Source organism: Astyanax mexicanus, chromosome 19 (genome assembly GCF_023375975.1).
Source record: "Astyanax mexicanus isolate ESR-SI-001 chromosome 19, AstMex3_surface, whole genome shotgun sequence".
In the NCBI taxonomy this organism is placed as follows: Eukaryota; Metazoa; Chordata; class Actinopteri; order Characiformes; family Acestrorhamphidae; genus Astyanax; species Astyanax mexicanus.
The window spans coordinates 22,757,177-22,784,194 of NC_064426.1; the positions used below are offsets into that span (position 1 = coordinate 22,757,177).

Genomic DNA, 27,018 nt, shown 5'->3' on the forward strand with positions numbered 1-27,018 from the left:
TGCCTAATTCTGGACTAAATGGGGTTTTAAGGTGAAACAGCAATATTATTGCTATGTGGTCCAGGACTAGCCTTAATCCATGTCCATTAAATTGACCTGTTTCATTTTGATACACCTTTCTCAACCAGAAATCATCTGAAACGTCATTCGTACATTCGTACCTACGAGGAGAGGTTGTGTAAACTGCATGGTGATGTAAGTCTGGCCAGGGAACTTGTGTATGGCCGGGGGAAAGAAGTCCACTTTAAGACGCGCCATTTTAACATTGAGTTCAGCCTCCACGTAGTGCCACTCGTTATCGTTCAGAGCCTTCGGCGTGCGCAGGGTCACATTTCTAATCCCATCACCCACCATGAAGATAAATATCACCTCAGTAGTGGCTGAAAGAGAGAGAGAGAGAGAGAGAGAGAGAAAGAGAAAAAGATGAGAGACGAGATACAGAACAATAACAGTTAAAAAAAAATAGGTGAGGAAAGTCAGAAATATAACTGAAAATGAAAAAAAATTATTCTCCCTCTATTCTCTATTTCTTCTCCCTCTGTTTGGTTTGGTTTCACACAAGCATAAACCTAAACACACCAATATGCGCATCAATAAACAACGCAAACACGTTGTCTCCTCTGATTGGTCAGAGCTGTCTGGCGTGGGAGCAAGAAACTAAATAAAGCGAGAAGCTTCTGTGTTCTAGCACAAATACCTGTGCAGTTTGAAGCTGCTTTAACGCTGCATGCTGAAAATTTGCATCTGTGCTTCCAAACACAGTGTTTTGAATGAGATGTGCAGTGCAGATGTACATGTAGTAAACAGAATCGCACGGCTGCGAGTAGTGAACACAGCACAGACCGCACGTGTAAACAGCATAAAGCAGCAGAGATAGCGTTTGTTCATAGCTGTGGTAATTAGCGTTTTCTGGCTAATATATCTGATTAAACTGTGCTTCATCAGCAATTTAGCTCAAATAAAGAAATATATTTGATAGCTGGGTCGGATCAAGACCGGATCACATTCTCACCAGAAGTGAACCGCTCCAGAGTTCGTTTGAGATCAAACAGAGACCACCTTCTTTAGCTGGTCCATTTTAACTGAACCAAATAATGCTGGTGTGAAAACGCCCTTATTTTTACTGATCCCTTTATTTTTACTGGATATTATTATTATTACTACTATTGAGAAAAGTACATTGAGATCTTGGAGCAACATTAATAATTTATCATTTACAAAGCAATGGCTTTGAGAAAAAAGATCAATAAAAATTTGTTTTCCTTATACTCTTCCTTTCAATTTTTGCTGGATATTTTTATTATTAATAGTCGTAGTAGGTGTAGCAGTGTAAGACCTCTCATTTTTTACATTTTAGCACATTTAATAATTCATCTATTTCTATTCACATGGTAGTGACTTCTTCTAAACAACTCACTCTCTTTATTGATTGGAAAGAACTCATGAGCACTCACAGTTCAGCTCGATCCTAATGAAGTTGCGCAGGTGGTCGTCAGAGTTCTCCAGGAAGACGCCGCTGGTGCGGTAGGTCCTGAAGTGGAAGGTGATGTCCGCGCTGGTGCCAGGTTTAAAGGTGGGGAAGGTCATGTAGGTGGGCTTGGTGATGGCGACGGTGTTCCATATACTTCCTATAAAGGGGGTCCACAGAAGAAGAGATAAATAGGCTTTATAAATGAACTCTCCAACATCGCCAACGATGCAGTTTGATTTAGGGTGTGCCAGTGTGGGAAAAGTACACCTTGCATTGCATAGGTGTGTTTTGGGTGTAACATGCAATAAACCTGACTGAAATCTGACTTTGGGGGATTGCTATTCCAATGGCGCAGCTACCTGTACGTGTCCAATGCTTCTTAGCAGAGGAAATTGGTTTAAAATTTACCTGAACACACCTCAAATCAAGACCACCACAACCACTGATGTAGATATATTCAAAGCCCTGTTGCTATTTAAAAGATTCAGCGTGAAAATAGAGGGGCCCTGTAAGTCCAAACACACACACACACACACACACACACAAACACAGCTTGTCTATTCGCAGTTGGAGATGAGGTGATGAGGAGATGATCCTTAACTCACTAAAGCTATAAAGGCTGAATGCATCAAATCAGTCCATACAGCCAGGTAAGGCAGGACACTCTTCTTTAAAACGAAAGTATAAGTGTCCCAATACTAAATATAGTGTCAATATAGTGTTAATATATGGTTTTTAACTGTCTATCTCTGTTTAACTGGTAAATACTCACTGTCTCCAAAGCATCGCAGTGGTCCCACACTGAAATGGGCTTCTGAGCCAGTGCGGTTTGTGTCACCAATCACAAGTCTCCTCACAGGAAGGTGGTCCCGGTACATCAGATAGCCCTTATCCGAGTACCTATAAAAAAAAGAAAAAAGAAAACAGGCGGAAATAATAACATGAATCACAAGTTTTTGCAGCTTGCTTAACCTTTTAACAATCTGCTGAACTTTGACAGAGCACATTTTAGTAGGGGTGGGATAAAATATCAGTATTGCAATATATTATATATTTTTTTGTTTGTCCAAACTCCCTAATAGTCACCCCCGATTTGACTTACTAAAGTTACTCCACATGCTGGCGCTATAGTCAAACCTGCAGTAAAAAAAATACTTTGTCAAATAATGTAAAACTGACACCAATAAATCAATAACTGCTCATTTTTGCTTATTTAGGGGTGTGACGAGATCTCGTGGCAGATTAAAACATGACGATATTTCTCCTCAAACTTAAACCTATCTTGTGGGAAAAAAACAGTTTAGTGTGGACTTTTTAAGAGGGATCTGGCAACATGGTAGCGAAGACAGCGAGTGTGGTGACTGAGCAGTGAGAGCAGCTCTCAGCAGAAGAGGAAAATTCGGGCATTTGCATAGAAGATGCTTCTGCTACTTTTAAGTTGTATGTCTGGCTGCATTTTGGCTTTCCAGTGGAAAAAATAAATGGTAAAGGCCCTGTCCCACTGCGATTGCGTCTAAATATCCACTAAAGTACGTCCAAATTTATCAGAAAACACTGCGTCCACTGAGTGAACGCGCTGCGTCCAAAATATAGATGCACTGCCTCCAAATGGACGCAGTGCGTCCAAATTCCGTCCATATTCCGTCTAAATTGAAGTTGGACGCCAACTTCCAAATTTGTACGTCGACTTCCACTTTTTGGACGTCGACTTCCAACTATATATGGTTGTTTTTTCTAGTGAATCATCATTTCTCCTTGAGCTACAAGAGAGAGCACATCTATTCTCTTCTACACAACCATGGACCACAGATTCCTTGCAGTGATGGTGCAGCAGCAGAACATACTCCTCCATGTGCTGGACCAGACCGGGAGGAGGAGGCGGCAGCAGGAGAGGACTGTATGGGTCAGGCCTTGGATGGTACACCGGGTGGAGTTTGGACTGTATGACCGGCTGATGGTAAAGCGATGGACGCCAGAAAAATATTTTTATGGACGTCGACGTCCACCTGTACGTGCCGTCCAAATATCCACTAAAATACGTCCGTACTGCGTCTAAATATCCACTAAATTACGTCCATATTAGTCGCCGTCTATTCCGAAAATTTTGGGAGGTACCAAAACCACTTTTGCGTCTAAAGTGGACGGCAACGTCTAAACTACGTCCACTTGGACGGTGCCGTCCAAATATCCACTAAACTACGTCCAGATTGCGTCTAAATATCCACTAAATATCCACTAAACTGCGTCCACTGAAATTTGGACGTACTTTAGTGGATATTTAGACGCAATTGCAGTGGGACAGGGCCTTAACAGAGTGACCAACAAGACACAAACCATATGTAAATACTGTAAGTAAATCCTACACGTGACATAAGCAGTTGTACTAATCCCTTAGCTCTGTACTGTATTTAAAAAAAATGTCTCTGTTTGCACTTCAAGCACTGTCCTAATATGACTGGTTATGGTTATGAATAGTTAAATTACAAGAGATTTAGGAGAAAAAATCACAAACCATAGTCTTAATATGACTGGTTGTGGTTTGCACTTATTGTTTTCACTATATAAGACCTAGAAAAGTTTTATTTTTATTTTTTTATTCTTATTTCTATTTCTTATAAAATCAATGTGTTAGAGAAACCAGTCTGTTAATATTGCGTTATATGATTTTGTCAAATACTCTAGTTTTCAAGCCATTTTTCATTTTTGACGTTTTCTTTAAAATTGTATTTTTAAATCTCGTCTCGTTCTCGTGAACCCAGTATTGTGTCTCGTCTCGTGATATTAGTGTCTCGTCACACCTATTTTACCCTCTTTAGAGACACAGATGCTAAAAAGTATCAAAGGGAATTATCTTTATCGTGGACAACGTATTGTGATAATATCATATTGTGAAATGCCCTGTTATTTTAGGTAAAGTTTTCCAGAGTTCCAGTATGTGTCAACTTGCATTTAGTCTAAACTCATCCTATTCAATTTAATCGAGAGAGAGATGCTGAATGTTGTGGAGCATGATGGGTTGAGTGGCATCAAATGCAGCCGCAGTGTGTCAAAAAATTTCAGCAGTGCTGGTACGTCACACGTGCGGAATTATGTAACTTCACACAAAATACGCTTTATTTATTAATTTATTTTTCATTTTTATTGTGTCTGGCTTTACCACACAGCTTGTGTGTTTCGAGCCACATAAGCTGTACTTTTCCTGTTGTTACGATAGCAAAGACACACTGACACGCCCTAAATCAAGCTGTGTGGTGTGCGGTTAAAATGTTAATCGATTGTCTCTTACAGGAATGTCTTTCCTAGATACATTTGACAAAAATAATAATTCTAAACTGTCCTAATTATCCAAACTGATGTTCTTTTCATGAATACATTCATTGATTCATCCACTCTTTACACTCTCACTCCCTCCGACTCTCTCTCTCACCACTGACGGTAGTCTGCATCACAGTTGCACCAGAACTTGGAGTCAGTGCAGGTTTGATTGATGGCACACCCACACTTGCCGCTCTCAGGGAAAGATCCACCCCAGTAAGCATAGCTCACATTATCACGCCCAATCCAGTACGTGTACGGTTTTGCATCTAAATCAGAAATCAGAAGAGAAAGAACGGAATAGTGCTATTATTAGTCTGACCTCACACACCCAGTCCATTACTGATGCTAAGTCTTATTCATTATTAATCACCAGTAAAGGGAAAGTGGTAAATAGTTGCACATTTCCAGAAAGCGCTTAGTTTGGGAAGTATGTAAATATCTTAAAAGATGTTTCAGTCTGAGGGTGGTCATTGTGGGTACAAATTAATCTGTTAAAATGATACACTGTATGAAAAAGACAGGAAATGTGAGGAAAGAAACGTGAGCCAGCATACGGTGGAGAAACGTGAGGTGCCATAAGATGAGGAATTGTGAGATGATGTGAGGTAAGGAAATGTAAAGTGATGTGAGATAAAAAACATGAGGTTGTATTAATTGGGTGAACAAGAGATGCCATGAGATAAGGTAATGTGAGGTGACATGAGGTGAGGAACCATGTGTTGAAGTGAGGACGCATGAGGTGATGTAAGGTAAAGAAATGTGAGCTGTCGTGAGGTAAGGAATAAGAGTTTTTTGAGGTAACGAACCGTGAGGTGGTGTGATGCAAAAAACATGAAGTGCCAAGAGGTAAGTAAATGTGAGGTGAGGTTAAGGTGAGGCAAGATGAGGAGACATGAGGTAAGGAAATGTGAGGTGAGGTTAAGGTGAGCAAGATGAGGAGACATGAGGTAAGGAAATGTGAGGAGACATGAAATTAGGAAATGTGAGGTTCCAAGAGATAAGAAAATGTGAGGTAACATTACATAAGAAAACATGAGTTGATGTGAGGTAAGGAAGTATGAGGTGACTTGATGTGAGGAAAAATGTGGAGACATGAGATAAGGAAATGTGGGGAGACTTAAGGTGAGGAAATGTGAGGTGATGTGAGGTAAGGAAAGATGAGGGGATAAGAGGTAAATAAATGTGAGGTGGGGTTAAAAAAGGTGAGGAAACCTGAGGTGAGGAAACATGAGGAGACGTGAAATAAGGAAATGTGAGGTCCCAAGAGATAAAGAAATATGTGGTGACATGAGATGAGGAAACAAGGTGATGTGAGGTAAGGAAATATGAGGTGATTGACGTGAGTCATGAGAAGACATGAGATAAGGAAATGTGAGGTGGCATGAGGTGAGGAATAAGAGTATTTTGAGGTAATGAACTGTGAGGTGGTGGGATGCAAGAAAACATGAGGTAAGAAAAACCTGAGGTAAGGTGAGGAGACATGAAATTAGGAAATGTGAGGTCTCTAGAGATAAGAAAATGTGAGGTAATATGAGGTGTGGAAACATGATGTGGAAAGATAATTAATAAGGTGGTACAAGTGAACTAATTAAACCGTGAGGTGAGGAAATGTGTGGCAAAGTTTCATTTGAAAGTCTGGAGGTATGAGTGAGATTATATACAGCTTTGGAAAAAAAATAAGAGATCACTTAAAAATGATCAGTTTCTTTGGTTTTACCAAATTGAAAACCTCTGGAATATAATCAAGAGGAAGATGGATGATCACAAGCCATCAAACCAAACTAAGTTGCTTGAATTTTTGCACCAGGAGTGGCATAAATTTATCCAAAGCAGTGTGTAAGACTGGTGGAGGAGAACATGCCGAGATGCATGAAAACTGTGATTAAAAACCAGGGTTCCACCAAATATTGATTTCTGAACTCTTTAAACTGTCTGTAGTTTATAGAATAAAACAACAATGTTCATTTTACTCAAACATAAACCTATAAATAGCAAAATCAGAGAAACTGATTCAGAAATAAATGTTAATGCTGATTATATTTCCAGTTGCATATTTGTTTCTGGCCGTCTACTAGAGTGCAATCATATACTTACGTGGTGTGTTGTAGAGGCGGGACTTATAGCATGAGAACTCAATCCACTGTTCACAATATAACGAGGTGTTGGCTAAAGCAGTGACCTCATCCCACGAAGCGTTCACATACTTGAGATCTCCTATATAAGGCTGGTCCACGCTGGAGCCAGTTACCTTGGTGCTGTCAATACGATCATGATCAATTATCGTCCAAGCCCTGCTCGCTGTAAGAGACAAAAAGAAAACACAGGATCAATCAGCTATTCTTAGAAAAATCTATTTACTTCATTTCTCTCTTACCCAAACATAGTCAACCCTGTTAAGACTCCAAAGTTTCCTTCTTTAAACTGCTTTCTAATAACCTTAGATGTCAGAGTGTTCAAGTTAAACATTCAAAAAAGTTATTTGAGATTTTGGGCCCTATTTTTGCGATCTATAGCACACCAGTCAATTGCAGATTGCGCAGCTGCATTTAAAGTGTGTCGGTCTGTCTTTGGTATCGTGAGGGTGCAAGAAATACACCTTGTTGATCAGGAGATCACTGGTTCAAATCCCGTTAATGTAGCTTGCCATCGGCTACCGGAGCCCTGAGAGAGCACAATTGACTTAAATAGGGGAGAAAATGGAGGCTCAAAATGCACAAAATGCATATAATAATTCTCTTAATTAATCATAGGTGTGTTTTGGGTGTAACGTAAAATAAACCAAACAGTGTGTCTTTTGCAATTCCCTTTAAGAGGTAGGTGCACTCTGACTTTGGCACATTTGTATCTTAACAGCGCAGTGCTTTGTGCGTCTCAGCATCTATAATAGGAATAGACTTTGATTGTTGGCTGCGGTCAAGGTTCATTTCAGTCAATGGAGCACCTGTGTTTTCCGCTGCCAAGATAAAAATACGCCAGAACACACCTCACTTCCAGACCACCACGCCCATCAGTGTAGATTTATTCCTAAACTCTGACACCATTTTAATAGTGTGGGTGCAAGACGTAAAAACAGACTGTTGATGGGGTGTAAGATAGCAAAATGCATCGCGATTCACCGCAGGGTATACAATAGGGCCCTTTACTACAAATGGTTAAATAGTTATTTACCAGTGATTTATGGGGATTTAAATCCAGCACCAAAAGTCTAACAATGGTAGTAAAAGTGTAGATAGAACACTATTGTTACTATTGGCTTGTAAAAACTGTTTGTTTTTTTCCTGCAACCCCATCAGCAACCTCATTACCGTCATTCTCTTTGGGCATCATTTGATGCTGCAAGGTCCAACTCTTTCTTGTAAGCTTGTATTGCTTGATTATCTCAGTTAATTCCCTGTCCCTAACACAGGAAGTAGTTTTCTTATTATAATTGCCTGAACTCTTATCTAGTTAGGGATCGTGTTCTTGGCACAAAACACTTTCTATTTCTAGTGATTTCAGGCAAGGAAACGGTGAGGAGGTGAGGAAATATGAGGTGATGTGAGGTAAGGAAACATGAGGTGACATAAGATACAGAAACATAAAGTGATGTAAGGTCAGGAAGTGTAAGTTGAGGAAATGTGGGGTGAGGTAAGGACACACAAGGTGACATAAGATATAGAAACGTAAGGTGATGTGAGGTAAGGACACATGAGGTGATATAAGATACAGAAACATGAGGGGATGTGAGGTAAAAACACACAAAGTGAAGTGAGGTATAGAAACATGAGGTGATGTAAGATAAAGAAACGTGAGATGATGTGAGGTAAGGACACATTAATGTGAAGTAAGATACAAAAACGTGAGGTGATGTGAGGTAAGGAAACATTAGAGTGACGCAAGATACAGAAACGTAAGGTGATGTGAGGTAAGGACACACAAGCTAACATGAGGTATGGAATTGGGAGTATGAGGTATGGAATGTTAGGTAAGGAAACATGACGTGATGTGAGGTAGAGAAACGTGAGATGATATAATATACCAAAATGTAAGATGATGTGAGGTCAGGAAATGTGGGGTGATGTAAGATATAGAAACATGAGGTGATATGAGGTAATAAAGCGTGAGGTAATGTGAGGTAATGATACGTGAGGTGATGTGAGGAAAGGACACACGTAGAAACGTGAGGTACAGAAACATGAGGTGATGTAAGACACAGAAATGTGAGGTGATGTGAGGAAAGGACACACATAGTAACGTGAGGTAAAGAAACATGAGGTGATGTGAGGAAAGGACACACATAGTAACATGAGGTATGGAAACATGAGGTGGCGTAAGATACAGAAACATGAGGGGATGTGAGGTAAAAACACACAAAGTGATGTGAGGTATAGAAACATGAGGTGACAAAAGATACAGAAACGTGAGATGATGTGAGGAAAGGACACACAATGTGACATGATGTATAGAAACATGAGGTAATATGAGGCAAGGAAACCTAAGGTGACGTGAGGTATGGAAACGTGAGGTGGCGTAAGATACAGAAACATAAGGTAATGTAAGGTCAGAAAATGTGATGTGAAGAAAAGTGGGGTGACGTAAGATACAGAAACATGAGGGGATGTGAGGTAAAAACACACAAAGTGACGTGAGGTATAGAAACATGAGGTGACGTAAGATACAGAAACGTAAGGTGATGTGAGGTGAGGATATTTGACCTGATGTAAAGTAAGGAAATGTAAGGTAAGAAAATGTGAGGTAAGGAAATGTGGGGTGCATATGATACAGGACCGTGAGATAGGGAAACATGAGATGACATAAGATACCGGAACGTGTGATGATGTGAGGTCAGGAAACATGAGGGGAGGAATTGTGGGGCAATATGAGGTCAGAAAGGATGATTTAATATTTGATACAACAATATGAAAAAAGTGAGATGAGGAAAAACACAGAGGTTTGAGGTAAGAGTTCTTACGCTTCATCTTGCAGTAGACAGTGAAAGGCTTCAGTGGGCCGCTCAGGTCAGGGTCTATGGTGTAGTTGCCCGACCAGTACTTTCCATTCAGTCTGTAAGCCTCACATGACTCTCTGTAAACCGCTGCATAAACAGAGAAACAATAAAATCATTTATTTTCAATAAGATTTAAATACTAACACGTATTTTCTCTGAAACTGGTACTCACAGTTGTGACAAACTTCCCCTTTGTAGCCTGTGTTGTTACAAACACACAAAAAGTCATTCCAGGACTGAATACACCTGCCCTCATGTTCACACGGGTTTGGGGAACACCTGAGAAAAGAGACAAACCATGACATCATCACCATATAAACAATCATATCACCATCAATCCCAAAACAAATCTTTAGATAATCTACCAAAAAAAGCTTGTGAAATCAGAGATCTCTGTATGCTACCATGTTTCTATCACTGTATAAAAAATACCTTTATGTTGTATTTAATTGTTGGATATCCTGTGATTTTGAGTTTGAGTTTTTGAGGAAAAGAATTCTCACTGTTCATAAGAATCTGCATTGTTTACATTGTTTAAAAGAATTTACATTGTTTTCGTTGTTCAAAATAACTCATGTTGTTTACACAGTTTAAAAGAATTCACATTGTTCTCATTGTTCAAAATAATTCCTATCGTTTACGCTGTTCAAAGCTAAATCACATTGTTCTCATTGTTCAAAATAATTGCTATTGTTCACACTGTTCAAAATAATTCACATTGTTCTCATTGTTCAAAATAATTAATATCGTTTACGCTTTTCATAGCTAATCACATTGTTCTTATTGTTCAAAACAATTCATCTTGTTTTTGTTATTTAAAAGGATTCATACTGTTCTCATTGTTCAAAATAATTAATCTTGTTTACGTTGTTCAAAAGAATTCATACTATTCTCATTGTTTAAAAGAATTCCTATTGTTTACACTGTTCAAAAGACTTTTTTTCATTGTTTAAAAGAATTTGCAGTGTCCACATTGTTTAAAAGATTTTGCAGTGTTCACATTACTCAAAATAATTTGTATTCTTATCACTATTCAAATATATATATATTGTTCCCATTGTTTAAAATAATTCATATTGTTCACACTGTTTAAAAGAATTTGCATTGTTCTCATTCTTCAAAAACAGTCTTTATTTCTTCTTTAATATTTTAGTGCAGGAAATTGTCTGAGGTCACACAATGTACCACTTTGGGATGCTTTGTGCGCTACAGTTTGAGAACCACAGGTCTAGAAAATAAGAAGATAATTATTTTCTTCCCACCAGTTTTCTTTCTATTCATTGCACTATATTCTCTAATATCAACTAACTATATTCTCTAATATTGTTTATTGTCAAGTAAACAATTACCACCCTGAGCCATCTGGCCAGTCTTTGAGCATCAACAAATAAATCTGATGTGTTCTGCTTTACGCCTTCGCTGTGTCACTCCTGAGTGATGAGGCTCATCACCTACATTATTATTTCTCTCTAAAGTAAAACAGCAGCCTTGACCCCAACAGATAAAGCCGTGCAGGAGCAGGGTGGGGCCGACAGACACGTTTAATCAGTCTGGCCTGAGAGAAGTCCTGCAGTGATGTGTGCTGCTTCAAAATCTACAGACATTCACACATAAAGGAAGCGGTTTATATTTGCTAACAATTTTTAGGTCCAATCACCTGTTGACTGTAGCACTTAACCCTACCCCGCTGTTTTGCGTGTGCACAGCTAGAGGTATTATGTCCTGATTCTTGTTAGGCTGTAGGAGTAGGGGTAGAAATGTTAGAGCTACATGATCCTTCAAGGTAAGATGGCGGCACAAGCAACCAAAGAAACACACAAACTTGAGTATTTCCCTGGTTTTACTCATCTTTTTTTTTCAGTGTGGCAACATGCCTAATGCCAAGAATGGGCTTTCGAAAAGGAAAAAAACTCAAAACTCCTCCAGTTTTGAGCTGTGGAGCACTGGAACTGTGTTCTCTGGAATGATGGTGCTCCATCCAATAATTCTGGGGTGAGTTAGGGAGTGGGAGATGAGGTAGGGTGGGGTGGTGTCTCAGTACTTTTATTCACATAGTACACTATAGGCTTTATTCTCCTGGGTCACCATCGTGTACCAGAACGGGGCTGTGGGGTAAAGAAGTAGCTTTGGACCACTGGTCACTAGCAATGCTGCCTCACTGCTGCGTTCCCAAATGCACTTCTTTAAAAATAAAGAAATTTTCTAAAGGTCAAACATGGCCACAGAATGAATAAAGCCTATTACACTGAAACCACAATAAATAGTATACAGCCCACCTGTCAGTGATGCCGCAAGTCCCGAGCAGCAGTTCAGTATATCTGCCCCATTTCCTCTGCAGCATCACGTCGATGTCCACCGGCTCGTCATCAATAAAGATCTGCTGCATGCAGCCGTGGAAGCGGGCCAGCTTGGTCACACAGCGAGCCGTGTTATTGGTCTTCGGACAGCCTGGCCAAAAATCAGCCACATCAGTCACTCCTACGCCTCACTAACCCGCTGAATAAGCTGCTACACCATGACTCTTTCTATTATATGAGAGGGATTCCCCGTAAGATAATAGCGCACTGGCCTACACACACCCCATCATCCCACTTCATCACTCACCCCCAAAAAAGTAGCGGTCCCCGGTGCGCACCATGAACGGGTTAGTGATCTTTAGCGGTGAACTCTCGTCCTCGTCGATGGTGATGGTCAGCAAGTTGTCTTTGGCGGCCAGGTCCACAGTGTGCCAGAAGCCATCGTTCAGACGGTACCCTGGAAACATGAAGAAACACAGCTGATGAAAGACAGGCTGGTTTTTAGGTAGAGAAAACTGTGTTTAGTAAAGATATAGGAGGCTATTTTGCCAGGTTGGCCAAGTGCTTATACTATTTATTTTATTTTTTTATTTATTCTTCATTTAAACACCTTGTTATTTACAATGGCAGCCTGGCAAAAGGCAAACAGATTAAATACAAACGCACAAGTACAACAAAAAATGACAAACAGACAATATCAGACCTGTGAAAACAACATTTTTCATTAAACATTTCTCAACAAATTTCGTAAAAGCTGCTTTAGAAATAATATTGTCCAGTTTGAATGTTTTTTTGCAGCAAGTTCCAGTCTTTGGCTGCAGCAGCTTGAAATGCTGACAGATAAAATATTGTATTTATCTTGAGGGACCTGTAGCATGATGCGCTGAAAAGTACAGGTGTTATAGGCAGAAGATACTGAGAAGATACTGAGACACTGAGGAGACAAACCAAGAAGAGTTTTTAAAAAAAAGCATGTACCAGTGGATCAACAGCAAGTATACAGCAAATTCTGTTATTTGGAATAAACTCCCTGAGAGTTAATATACTGTTCAGAAGTGAAATCTGAACTGTTGTGGGACTTTAAATATGTATCCCATCTAGAGTAAAATTCAGCTTCTGAACTGAAGTTAATTTTACCAAAAAATGACAACAAAAAGCATCATTACTGATTACAATAACTATTTCATACTCAACAAGAGCATGCCATTGTATAAAATTTCACTGCATGGCAACTTTAACCCTGTATTGCAGTTCCTAATGCATTGCCAGCATTTGTCACACTTAACAGTGCAGAAGATGGTAACTTGCTTTTAAAGCCAACAACACGTCGGCTAGGCAAACAGCAATTATATAAAATACAACAGAATACCCCATGGAAGGAGCCCTGGTGGGCAAGACTTCACACTGATGGTGAGCTAGGATTGGGGGACACGCCCATTAGAGAGTTCAGTCATGCTCCTCAACACCTTGGAATAAACTCTGAAATACTACTGCCCAAGAGTTCCTCTCGACTCAACTTGTAGTTTAAGTTGGAGAATAAACACAATTTAACACTTTCACACATTTTTCATACAACTCCAGATTTTTAAACTCCAGAAATTTGCTGTGTATGTCGCGATGGCCAACTTACAGCTGAGTAAAGGGAGAAATGGTGTGTTTTAAATGGAGCATTTATGGCAAACTGAATGGCTGAGTGATAAAGAACATCAAGTTTCTGGAGAAGGCTTTTGCAGGCAGATCTGTACATCCTCCTGAGACCCAGACTTTTGCTAGGCATAAACTTTTAATTTCTCCAAGCTATTTGGGATTAGTGATTAGTAGGACGTAACAAGTATAAAAAGTAAGCTTTGCCTTTGTACAGGAAGTCATTTTTTGCAACAAACTTTATATGTATAGTTTTTTGTATTGTCACAACCTATTATTGCCATAAGAATAAGAATTGTTACCTGGCCCATGTTTCTGTCTGGACTGGCTGTAGAAACTTTTGATTGGGATTCTTGACATCCTGTTTTCAATCAACTGAGTGTAATGTTATAATGTGACCACTAGATGGTATGTACAGTGTCTCCATATGAGGTCAAAGGGTAAACACTTTAAAAAAATTAAGTATCACAGTTCAGAGGAGCAGAAATGTAATGTCCTCATATGTGGACACAGGGTCTCAAGAGGATATGACATTGCCGTAATCAAACATAGGCAATATAGTCATTTGGACCAAAGTCAGTTTGGTAGAGTGACTTATGTTCTATACAAAAATAGCTTTTTTTGGTTTAAAGGGCATTCTTTGACTTGTTTGACATGTTTAAGGTACTGCCACAGTGTTTCATTTGAAATCAGGTCATGACTTTTAGCTGTGGAGTGACGAATCCTTAAGTGACACTTCTCCATCTGGAAATCTGATTGATGAGTCTGTGTCTGGCAGTTGACAGGAGAACAGTACTTGTCTGATTGCATTGTACCAAGTGTAAGGGGGGATTATGGTGTGGAGTTGGCCTCGGATCTCTTGTTTCAGTGAAAAGAACTCATAATGCATCAGCATACAAACAATTTTGGGACAATATCATGCTCCCAACTGTTTGGGAATGGGTCCTCCTTATCAGTGGCGCAAAAAGGGGGTATGCAGTGTATGCGACGCATAGGGGAGCTGCACTAGAGGGGGCACCAAATCGATGCCGGAAAGTTATTTCTAGTCAGCATTTTCTGTAAGAGCTGTTTGTTCATGTATGATAATACAAAGGGGCGTCGCCTGGCCTGGGCTTCTGGGCTTCTGGGGCTTTAGCCCCGAATAAATTTCCAGTAGCCCCGAATCGTTTCGCTCAACTCAGCTGTATTATTAGTGAGGAGACGGGCCGCTGTCCACTGTGAATGAAAAAAATCTCTTGACGCGAATCACGGAGCCAGTTCAAGGATAAAGTTCTGCCTTTCAGGAGAAACAGCCAATCAGCTTGCTGGTTTTGCGGAGCGCGTTGGGCTAGTAGGGAAGCCACCCCCTCGCTGGGGAGAACTTTTGAGGGTTTTTAAGTTCTTGCACCGGGTTTCAGCGCTGATGTTAAAAAATATCTGGATATACAGCGATTTTTCTAAAAGAAAGGTAACTGAACTAACCATGTAAAATGTGATGATATGTTGCCAACGCTGTTTTTTATATTACATAACTGATATTCTGCATCTGCGATAGTATGTTTGCATACACCCCAAAATGTATGTAGTTGCACCCCTGGTCCTTACTATTCCATATAGCAAGGTCCAAAAAGACATGGATGAGCAAGTTTGGTGTGGAAGGACTTGACTGGCCTGCAAGCCAATAAAACACCTTTGGTATGAATTACAGTCAAAACTGCTAGACAGGCCTTCTCCAACCAACATCAGTGAACGACCTCACAAATGCGCTTCTGGAAGAATGGTTAAAAAAGTCCCATAAACACACTCCTAAACCTTGTGTCAAGCCTCCCAGAAGAGTTAAAGCTGTTATATAGGAGATTTCTGGCAAATGTTCAAAAATAGGAATAGAAAATACAACCATACAAATCTCTTTTCTAAGCACTGTATAATAACAGTTTTACTACTTTGTATTAAATCAGATACAGAAAATATGCAAAGACAATTTATAGTCTAATTTTGCAACCCTATAATATTCTCTGTATATTCACAGTGATCAGCATTTCCGTGTCCTCTCTGAAACTGCTGCCGTCACAGTGTTTGAGTTGGTTCAGTTGAAATCTGATTTGCTTTGCTCTCTGTGAAGGTGACAGTGCTGCTGCTACTGATATCTGATTCCTCAGCCATGCTTAAAAGCATCCTCAAATCTTAAATTCACCTTTTGGCAAGAAGAACAGAAACCCCGCACAGACTGCACAGTCCACACATTCATTTGATTTGCTATTATTATGTAACATACACTATACAGCTCTGAAAAAAATTAAGAGACCACTGCAGTTTCTGAATCAGTTTCTCAGATTATTCTATTTATAGTTATATGTTTGAGTAAAATGAACAATGTTGTTTTATTCTATAAACTACAGACAACATTTCTCTCAAATTCCCCCAAAAATATTGTCATTTAGAGCATTTCTTTGCAGAAAATGAAAAATGACTGAAATAACAAAAAAGATGCAGAGCTTTCAGACCTCAAATAATGCAAATAAAACAAGTTCATATTCATAAAGTTTTAAGAGTTTAGAAATCAATATTTGGTGGAATAACCCTGATTTTTAATCACAGTTTTCATGCATATTGGCATGGTCTCCTCCACCAGTCTTACACACTGCTTTTGCATAACTTTATGTCACTCCTAGTGCAGAATTTCAAGCAGTTCAGTTTGGTTTGATGGCTTGTGATCATCCATCTTCCTCTTGATTATATTTCAGAGGTTTTTAATTTGGTAAAATTGAAGAAACTAATCATTTTAAGTGGTCTCTTATTTTTTTTCTCATATTTGTAGACACTCATTCTAATGAATGCATTCAGTTAATAAAACATTGGTAAGGAATGTGTAAGTGAGTGTCCCAGTATTTTTGTTAATATATATACAATATATACAAGTATACATTTTCATAATTACATACAATACAATAACATAACATGTATAATTAGTGTTAATTCCGCTGTCATAAGAATAAACAAAATAAAACTGAAAAGCTGAGCCAATAAGAAAGAGGACGTTTCAACAGTTCAGTGGTTAAAATTAGACGTTTCTGCTGAGTGTTGTTACCTGCAGCGAATCGGAGTCTCTTGTTGCCCGGCTGGGTCAGCGTCACATTGACCTGACCTTCGCTCAGGCCCAGCTCCAGAGAACCCAGCTCATCCGCAAACCTCGTGAACATCAGCAAGCCGGTGTAATCCCACGAGCGGAACTTAAACTTCACCGCCAGCCGGCTCTTCCGGAAGAACCCGGGCACCTGCAGGTAGTTGTTGGGTCCTGCGAAGGTCAAAGGTCTCCAGAGAAGGTCACGGCATGTGTAGTGCATCTTTTTCTGAAGGCGGAGAGGGAAGAAAGGAGGAGAAGTTAAGGAACATCACTAAGAAAAGTCTAATTTGAAATGAACAGAAATTTAAATGATTTTTTTTTTGTTTATTGAAACAAGCTGAAAGGTTCTGTAAAAATGCCAGATTTAAAACTTCCCATGAAGTTAATGCAGAAGTGCAGACTTGAATTTCTCAATACTGAATGTAAATATAGATAATTCATGAATAAACATTCTGTATGATCTAATTATATAGTCTGTTTACTTAGCAGACATGTATTTACACTTGAACAGTACCACAAACTGTAAATAAGTCTATAAGACACAGTAAATAAACACACAGGTAATGTTTGTATAATCAATATCTAACCTATAACCTCTGATCATTTAAGTACTATATTTTTTAATCAATAAACATCTATTTTCTGGTCTGCCTTCATACATAATCCAGGCGCATTTGATTACAAGGCACATTAAGCGACACTAGTAAGGAACAAGGGTGTTGCCGCTGGGTGGCAAGATTTGTAATAAAAAATAAAAAAAAACATTTAGTTTATTTACATTCCGTAAAAAGCACTTCTGTTTATTTACAGTAAACTTAGATTTTCAAATTTCCACTAAGGCTGGGTGCAGCAGCATTAGCAGCTAACCGCAAGTGCTAGCCTCGGTGAGCATCTAATACTGCCCAACAGCGTCACACTGAGGAACCCTGAGTCTTCTGTTAAGCCACGGGGATATTAGCTAGCGGTTCATCCCACGTAGCTTGTTGCTGGCGCTCAACGTGGTTAGCAGCTAATGCTAATGCTGCTCTAGCAGTGCTAGTCGGGGTTATCAGCAGGCCAGAGGCCGCTTATACTCACCTCTGAACAGCGAAAGATTATATTTCAGTGAAAAATGGTTGATCAAAGATTGATCACTGACCCCAAATGCAGCCCATCTAAAACAGACCCAGATCTTTGCTTTGTCTGGTGCAGACATACAGTAGCATTTAAAAATTTGCACAAACCTTAAATTCAGTGTTTTTTAATTACTTTAAAAGTTCTGCTAATACTATATAGAATAACTTATGAAATTTGATATTTATTTATATTTTAGATTCTTTAAAGTAGGCACCCATTGCTTAGATAACAGCTTTGCACACTTTAGCATTTTTTTCAGCTGAGAAACCGACCAATAGAGTTTTTGGAAATCCCTAAGGACACGCCCAAAAGAAGAACATATCAGATAATTAACATGTTTTAGCTGATCAACAGTATTTATACAAAGTGATACATTATTATCACATTCTTGTAAGCATCATGCTCACATAAATGATGCTTTGAAAAAATCAAAAATAAATAAAAACAAATTGATGATAAGGTACCTTTTTAGGGGCAAGTCGAACATCAGGATCTTGGTACTTGGTCTTGTAAATGATGTTGATTCCATTGATAAAAACATTCTCCATGCAGCCGCGGAAGTTAAACTTTCCAGGGAGGTGGGGCAAGTCTTTCTCTATTACCCCGCCCACATAAATCTGAAGAGGGAATGCAGGTTATATTTAATAGTAACCTTAATAACTGACATAGATACAGCTAATATAAACTTAAGATTTTACTCAGATGTTAATTTGAATTTATTTACAATAATTAATAGAGTAGGTGTTGTGTTATAAGCTGGGTAAGCTGCGACTGACCTGTTTGTCCAGATCCAGGTAGTTAAAATCCCCGTTTAGAATGGCTGTCTCTGTCTGGCTATCCAGAGTGAGGTTCACCTCTCGGCCGTAGCGTCTGATGGTGACATAGTGCCAGTGCTGAGTGTCCAGCAGGTTGCCCACCCTCAGCGTGGTCATACCGTTTGTGTTATGAACCGTGCTGCTGCCTGTAACAATGCAGAAAACCTGTTTATAAATGTGCACTCCAGTGTTACTCTCTACTCTTTTTTTAGCATGTCTTAACTTTTTCCAGCATGCTTTAATATACAAAAAAATATATAATTGAAAAGTTATTTTATTTCAGTGATTCAGTTTAAAATGTGAAACTCATATATTATACAGATGTATTACACACAGAGTGATCTATGTTTAGCGTTTATTTCTTTTATTGTTGATGATTATGGCTTACAGCCTATGAAAACCCCGAAAATTTGTCTCTCAGAAAATTTGAATTTTATACAATATTATCTAAGACCTATTGGTACTTTTGGCAGTGTGGGCAGTGTGCCAAGTCCTGCTGGAAAATGAAATCCGCTTCTCCACTGCACTGCATTGCACTGACTTTGGACTTGATATAAAACACAGTGGATCAACATGAGCAGATGACATGTCTCTCCAAACCATCACTGATTGTGAAAACGTCACACTAGACCTCAAGCAGCTTGGACTATGTGTCTCTCCACTTTTCCTCCAGACTCTGCTCCCTTGATTTTTAAATAAAATGCAAAATATACTGATGATCAGTGATGGTTTGGAGAGACATGTCATCTGCTGGTGTTGATCCACTGTGTTTTATTATCAAGTCTAAAGTCAGTGCAGTTTTGTTTTTCCAGAAAATCTTACAGCACTTCATGCTTCCCTCTGCTGACAACTTTTATGGTGATGCAGATGTCATTGTCCAGCAGGATTTGGCACACTGCCCACACTGCTCAAAAGTACCAATTGGACTTATGTAATATTCAAGTTTTCTGAGATTCTGATTTTTGGGTTTTTATTAGCTGTAAGCCACAATCATTAACAATAAAAGAAACAAACGCTTAAAAAGATTACTCTTTGTGTAATACATCTATATAATATATGAGTTTCACATTTTTAACTTAATTACTGAAATAAAGCAATTCTTTTTTTTAAAGTAAAGCTTTACATCACTTTACTTTCAGCAAGAAAACAGTGTAGATTGATTTTATTTTAAGACATTTTGGCGAATTTGTATTGGTCCATTCATCGAAACATTTTGAAAACTATGTGAAAAAGTATAAAAGGTTTTGCAAGTATAAGTACTGTACATACTGTACAGTATATATTTCAAATAGGCTACTAGTGTATTAAAAGACATTACTGAATAATTACATGTAGTAACTGATATATAAACCTTAAGTGTGTGACCTGAATACAAAAAAACAATCTAATCGAATCTCCAGCTTCAGTAAAATACTCTAAAAGAACACCCTTAGGTGCTACGGCTATTGACCCTATTAAGGCTACAGGTAGCTTATTTGAATATTACGTTGGATGCTCCACCCCCTTTCCCCAATCCAATGTCTTTGCAAGTCTACTGTATCTATATGTGAAAGACATGGTACTGCATTCCTGCTGAAACCAGTCACTCCTGCCCCACAGGCTCAGAGCGCCCCCTTGTTGACATGTATAGTTCTTACCTAGGCTGATGTGCAGGTAAAGTCTGCCAGTTTTCAGCTCCAGCATGATGGAGTCCCCCTGCAATCCTTCACTGTACAGCATTACCCCGTCTTTCTCCAGCGTCTTAAAGTTCAGAGCGTAGTGGTCCTGCAGGGTCCGCATCCGCCCTCCAGGAAAGGAGTAAGCCACCATGTCATCCCCTTCTAACTGCATGACGTACGAGTCTAAAGCACAAATAGTTAGAGAGGTTGGAAATTTAAACAGATATATGTCTAGTACTAGATTTTTTATAATTGAGTGTACAACATGGAAACAGTGTGTGTGCTCCACTGGCACGTTTTTTTTTGTATGTTCAATCTACACAAAGAGACTAGAGAGAGCTTTAGTGTTGATTGACAAGGCAAACTGCTCGGTTAAGAGGCTTTGTGGAAAATGTGATTATCAGCCGTGCTTGACTGAAATTGAATGCATCTGAACGCTGGCCTGCAAGGCACCACTAAATCTTCAGTAACACAGTAAGATGATGGGCACAGCAGACCCGAAAATATATAACTGCAGCAGCCGCTGAAGGCCTAGTCTAGACACATCGGTCTTCTTAACACTCTTTACCATAGGGACAGCCGTACACCTCCAGCCGGACGCCGATCTTGCCGCCGTTTTCCGTGTTCCAGCCCATGGGAAGGAAGCGCAGGTGTTTGGCAGTAAAAGCGTAGTGGAACACATTTCTCTTCACCTGGTAGTAGTTCCAGTTTCCAGGCAATGTCTAAAAGAGGAAATAAGGAGGCTTTATTTCTAGACACTCTTACACACACACATCACATAAAGGGGCAAATTAAAAAATCTCAACAAAGCAAGAGGCCAAAGAATGGGCATGTTTTTATTTCATTTTTTGCTATATCACAAATACTTAATACAAAACATAAAGAAAAACATACAGTTCTGAAAAAAATTAAGACGGAAATCGGTTTCTCTGATTTTGCTATTTATAGGTATATGTTTGAGTAAAATGAACAATGTGGTTTTATTCTATAAACTACGGATAACATTTCTCCCAAATTCCAGATAAAAATATTGTAATTTAGAGCATTTATTTGCAGAAAATGAAAAATTGAAATTGAAATAACATAAATTAACACTTCAGAAATCGATATTTGGTGAAAAAACCCTGTTTTTTATTCACAGTTTTCATGCATGTTGGCATGTTCTCCTCCACCAGCCTTACACACTGCTTTTGGATATCTTTATGCCACTCCTGGTGCAAGAATTCAAGCAGTTCAGTTTTGTTTGATGGTTTGTGATCATCCATCTTCTTCTTGATTATATTTCAGAGGTTTTCAATTTGGTAAAATCAAAGAAACACACCATCATTAATTGGTCTCTTATTTTTTACAGATCAACATTACATTTTAGTATGTTTTTTTTTTAAGTGTACCGATCTGCTTGAATTAGACACCTAGCATTTTTTCTTTGCTGCAAGTTCAATTAATTTGGCATACATTTCTTAATTTCTTAAAACCGAGAAGATACAGAGAGAGAGCATGGGCAGTTTTGGCAATTTTCCTCTGTGGGACATTGCTGTAGATTTGTACAAAAAGTCACGAGATTGTTTTACGCAATTTAATCATTTTACCAAGTTTGTTCACAACTTCATATCCTACATTAATGCTTCTGTATCAAAGTGTCTTCACGTTTGTTGCTAAAGCTCTTTGTTAAAAAATATATCCTAAGATGTTATAATAAATTATAATGCAGAAAGGCTCTGTTTGCCATACATACCATTATTATAAGCTGTAGTCTTAAGAAAAAAAAATAATATTGTTGTGTTCTTGTTGTGATAAATCAGACTAGTTTTTTATAATTTCATTATTTTATAATAATGAAACTACTAGTATTTACACAGGCCTGCACACACACATAGAATAACACAGTGAATTTACCATGTTGCCACCCTTCATAACGTAAGGAGTCCATGCGTCAGGGCGGTCTCCGTACAGAAGTGTGTACTTGGTGACCCAATCGTAAGAGTTGAAGGTCCCCTGAGTGGCGATGGCCATAATACGATACTTCTTGCCCAGGTCAATCTGCATCCACGGCTGCCTGTCCTGTGGCGAAGGAGACCAGCCACTGCTGCCTACACACACACAAACACACACACACACACACACACACAGACTTATTCAGTCCACTAGTTAAACATACTTAATGTTTGAAGCTTGCTGAAGTTTCCACTGTTTAGCTCAAGTCTAATGACACTAACAAGCAATTTAAGGCGACAACTAGAAATTAGCTGTCCTTCAAAAAAATATTTTTGCATCATATTTTTTGCACTATAAGGTGAACCTAAAATCATTTAATTTTCTCAAAAATCGCCTACCAGTCAGGTATTAAGGAGCAGTAAAGACACTCATTAGCACAGAGGCTGAAGCAGCATTAGCATTAGTCGCTAAGTGGGGCGCTAGCTCTCTCGTCGTTTAGGGGTGAGTATATTGGACTATAGCCTGCACTTACTGTGTCAAAACAAGCTACATGGGATTAATTGCTAACTGATAGCACCCTGGGTTACCAGAACACTCTCAGACCAGGTAATGGGATGCAAGTGCAGAGAATCTTTAATAGCAAAAACATCAGCCAAAATCAGAGTCGAAAAAACAGACAAAGTATCAAAAATCCCCATATATATACACAACCATAAGATTAGAACCAGGTGAGTGAGTGTGGAGTCTCAGTTATCAGGAGAGGCTGAAAAATCACAAATACATCTTTCTCACTCAATAACTTACCATAGATTTTGGCAAAGTGAGCAGAGTAAAGAAAATTATATCTGGAGGAGGCCAGGAAAGATGAGGCGTAGAGTGGAGAGATCAGCGGATCTAAACACGGCCCTATAAAAGAAAGAGAAAGAGAGAGAGAAAATCAGAAGTTGGTACATAAATATAATACATGTCCAAATATTTGTGAATAGGCATCAGTGTTAATTTTGTTAATAAAATCTATGACAAATAATATTTGTTGACAACCTATATTTCAAGATGAGTTTCAGTAAAGTCTCTTCAGCACTGAGGCTGGAGCAGTATTAGCATTAGCCGCTAACCGCAGCGCTAGCTCTCTTCCCGTTCAGAGGGGAGTATATCAGACAGTACCCTGCTATGCTATGCGTATGAACCGCTACCTGACCCTGGGTTACCAGAACACTCAGGATTCCTCAGTGTAGCGCTGCCATTTACTAGCGCTACTGTTAACCACATCTAGCGCTGCTGCTAACCAAAGCTAGCGCTGCTGCTAACCATGGCTAGCGCTGCTCACATAAAAAAAAGGGAATAGGGAACGCTAAAGAATATTCCCCTTGTCTCTGTTAATATAGCGATTGTTTGCTTTTTAAAGTGTTTAATAGTTTGGTTTTTAGAGGTTTAGAGGGTTTGGTAGGGTGCTGGATATAGAAGATTGTATAAGCTGTGTCATTACAAATGAACAGAGATTTCAGTCTTTGTAAAGTGCACCCACAGCTAACCAGTGACTTTACACAGTGGCTAAACACTGCTGTTACATTTCTGGATTTTAGTTTAAAAAATAGTCTAGGCTACTGAAAGCCAGTAATGTTAATGTATAAATCTGTAATGCAGTAGAATATTGCATCGTTTCAAAAACATGGCTTTATTTGTCTCAGTATTCATATAGCTTTAAAACATTTTAATGTTAGCATAATTTAAATTGAATAACAATTAAATGATATTCTTTTAATAAACATTAGCAATAAATAATCTTAAAATAATAACAAAAATATGAAAATTTGTGATACATTTTTATTCAACAAAAATGTATTCGACTAAAAGTCAAATGTCTGTAAAACTAGATTAAAACTAATAATAACTACAATGACTAAAATGTGACTAAAACTATTAACGTTATATATTTTTGTCAAAAAACTAAATTACCTGTCCAAATTAACAATGACACCTCTAATAAACACATTCAGCTACTTTAAGCTGTACTTTTAAAATTAACAAATTTAACAAAGTTTTGTTCCAGTAGAGGAGTATGTCCAAAAGAATGGACCTTTTTGTACCAGAAAAAGAAGGTGAAGTGTTGATGTCAATGTTCCAAAATTTAGTAGCATACCTTCCCTGGATTGTAGAGACAATTAATCCAACAAAAGCACAATTAACTCTTTAATAGCTTTGATTTTAGAAAAAAAACATGAAATGTGGAGGTGTCCCAATAGTTATGTCCATATAGTTTATCTGCTTTCAGTAGTTCATAAAAGACAAAAAGTACAGAATTTTAAACCATATAATTCAGTAAAAGGAGGTGCATAATAAAACGAATTAGCACTTATTGTTTACTGTATTTTTTATTACTTTAAAAACAACAAGTGAAAAACAACATGTTCTTCATCTTCTTCATTTCCGTCTCTAATGTCAAATAATCAGGCTGGAAGATCAGAGTGGAGATGGATAAAATAGATAAAATAAGAGTGTTGGTCAGCAAGTTGGAACATGTTGTCCAAGGACAGAAGCTGGAGGTGTGTCTTCTGGCTAAGAATTTTGGGAAATGTAGTTTTAGAAGACAGAGCAGGACGGCACATAAAACCTTGCCAGGTGTGCTTAATACATCAGTAGACACATATTATTTATTATAAATGAATGTTAGGGATGTCCCAATTCTGATCCAGTGACTCAGGATTTTAAGGCAGATTCAGGCACATTTTAATTGATTGGGTACCAGCAATTTTAATACATTTCTATAGGAAGTACACAATCTGTGTGTGTGCATCTGCATATCTATATCAGCAAATGCTTTAACGTAAAGTAGCTGAGTGCATTCATTAGATCAGTGTTTCTCAACCAGGGTGCCGCGGCACCCTGGGGTGCCGTCTGGCTTCATCGGGGGTGCCGTCAAAATATTGCGCCTCACGTGCATATTTCCTTTCCAGAGTCAGCTCGTGTCGGGGTGTGTCCCAATTCACAGGCAGCATACTCTGAAGGATGCGACCCACAGAGGCGGTGTATTACTGCGCAGCTGTGACGCAATCTGTCTTCGAATACAGACTCAGAAGGATGCAGCCCCTAAATTGGGACACACTGTAGAGTTTTTGTCCCCCACGCGATGCACGCGCTATTTTATTTCATATTTCGCCAGCAACACCCCTCGTTCTCACCTGAAGTACTGCGCCAGCACCCCCCAAACCCCCCAACCCCCCCCCCCCCCCTTCTCAACTGAAGTGCTGCGCCAGCACCCCCACCCCCCCCCCCCCACCCCCCCCCCGTAAACTGGGGTGCCGTGACTTCTCGCATATATTTAAAGGGTGTCGTGATATAAAAAAGGTTGAGAAACGCTGCATTAGATTATAGGGTTATCAACAAACATTTGGACACACAGAACCTTATTTTGGTGCCTATATAGCCTACAGTCAAGTTGTCAACCGCACACCATGTAGCTTGATTTAGGGCATTTAGTGCAAGTCTTTGCTAACATAACGATGGGAAAAGTACACCTTACACATCAGTGTTTCTCTTGCTATTGCCGTTAAGGGCCAGTGGCATGTTGCTATTTCAGGGGCGCAACTACCTGGACTTACCTGGACTACCAATACTTCTCAAGCAAAGGAAACTGACCTGTTCGTTCTGGTTATTGTTGAAGTAAAAATTTCATAGCCGCCAACAGGCATGCGCTATGGGTTTGTCCATGTGTGCATAAGAAGCAGGGGTGCATGTGTTGGAGATGCACCTGTTGACAATTCAATGCCAAGATAGCAATATACCAGAAATTTACCTAAACACACCTCGATTTTGAGATCACCACAGCCCTCAACTAGATATATTCACAAGCACCATTGCTGTTTAACCGATTCAGATGCAAGGCATGAAAATAAAATGTTGGCTGTATGTAAGATAGCAGTGAGCATCACGACATGCCTTGAACGGGGTGTAAGATAGGGCCCACAGTGTTTTAATAACATTTTAGGATAAATATGTACACTAGCAGCAGAAGAAGTCTGAGCCGAGTTACCTAATGTCTGTATTCTGCCTCCACACTAATGGATGAAGATCAATCCAGACATGAGGCTGCTCCACCTCTTAAGTATTATGTGTGCGTGTTAGTGTGTGTTTGATGGATTGTTATCATTACAAGAGCAAATAGAAGCAGCACTTTTATCCCTTGATATTGGCAGAAAGGAGTCTAACCTCCAGCACCAATCCGTTCCACTACAGTACCCAACAAACAAGCTTACACTTGTCAGACCCAATCAAATTCATATTTACTTTTCATTGCACAAAGCTTCAGATTTCATTAGTTCACTTCAAGGGCATGTGTATGGTCATATCGATGACCATGAGTAACTGTGTGCGTGTTTACACTTTATTAGGAATACTGTATCAGTAAAGGGCAGAATATCCTTTTGCTGTTAAAACAGACTCAACAATTTAGGAAACGTTCCGTTGAGATTCTGGCCATTAGAAATCCCAACTGTTGTGCGTACTGGTGAAAGTACCATGGTTTGAGCCTGTTTTACTGCATCTTCATTGATGGAACAATAAATTCGAAATGAAATCTAAAGGAAAGAGAATTCTAAAGGAAAATCATCAGTCGTTCAACCAAACAATGGATCAAGAAGAATAAAGTTAATGTTTTGGAATGACCAAGTCAAAGAC

At 39.0% G+C, this 27,018-nt stretch overlaps 1 protein-coding gene across 1 annotated transcript in view; it reads right to left on the minus strand.

The window, feature by feature from the left end:
• cntnap1 (contactin associated protein 1) overlaps nucleotides 1-27,018 on the minus strand; it is a 74,755-nt gene that overhangs the window by 17,882 nt on the left and 29,855 nt on the right. The window contains exons 2-17 of the mRNA XM_007237602.4: nucleotides 23,149-23,250; nucleotides 22,306-22,499; nucleotides 20,978-21,131; nucleotides 20,389-20,592; nucleotides 18,713-18,897; nucleotides 18,401-18,553; nucleotides 16,785-17,046; nucleotides 12,381-12,530; nucleotides 12,053-12,224; nucleotides 9,949-10,055; nucleotides 9,741-9,863; nucleotides 6,884-7,087; nucleotides 4,899-5,055; nucleotides 2,244-2,371; nucleotides 1,455-1,628; nucleotides 162-380 (exon numbers count right to left, since the gene is read on the minus strand). Of these exons, the coding sequence (XP_007237664.2) occupies nucleotides 162-380; nucleotides 1,455-1,628; nucleotides 2,244-2,371; nucleotides 4,899-5,055; nucleotides 6,884-7,087; nucleotides 9,741-9,863; nucleotides 9,949-10,055; nucleotides 12,053-12,224; nucleotides 12,381-12,530; nucleotides 16,785-17,046; nucleotides 18,401-18,553; nucleotides 18,713-18,897; nucleotides 20,389-20,592; nucleotides 20,978-21,131; nucleotides 22,306-22,499; nucleotides 23,149-23,250 (2,688 nt within the window). The remainder of the gene's footprint in view (nucleotides 1-161; nucleotides 381-1,454; nucleotides 1,629-2,243; nucleotides 2,372-4,898; nucleotides 5,056-6,883; nucleotides 7,088-9,740; nucleotides 9,864-9,948; nucleotides 10,056-12,052; nucleotides 12,225-12,380; nucleotides 12,531-16,784; nucleotides 17,047-18,400; nucleotides 18,554-18,712; nucleotides 18,898-20,388; nucleotides 20,593-20,977; nucleotides 21,132-22,305; nucleotides 22,500-23,148; nucleotides 23,251-27,018) is intronic.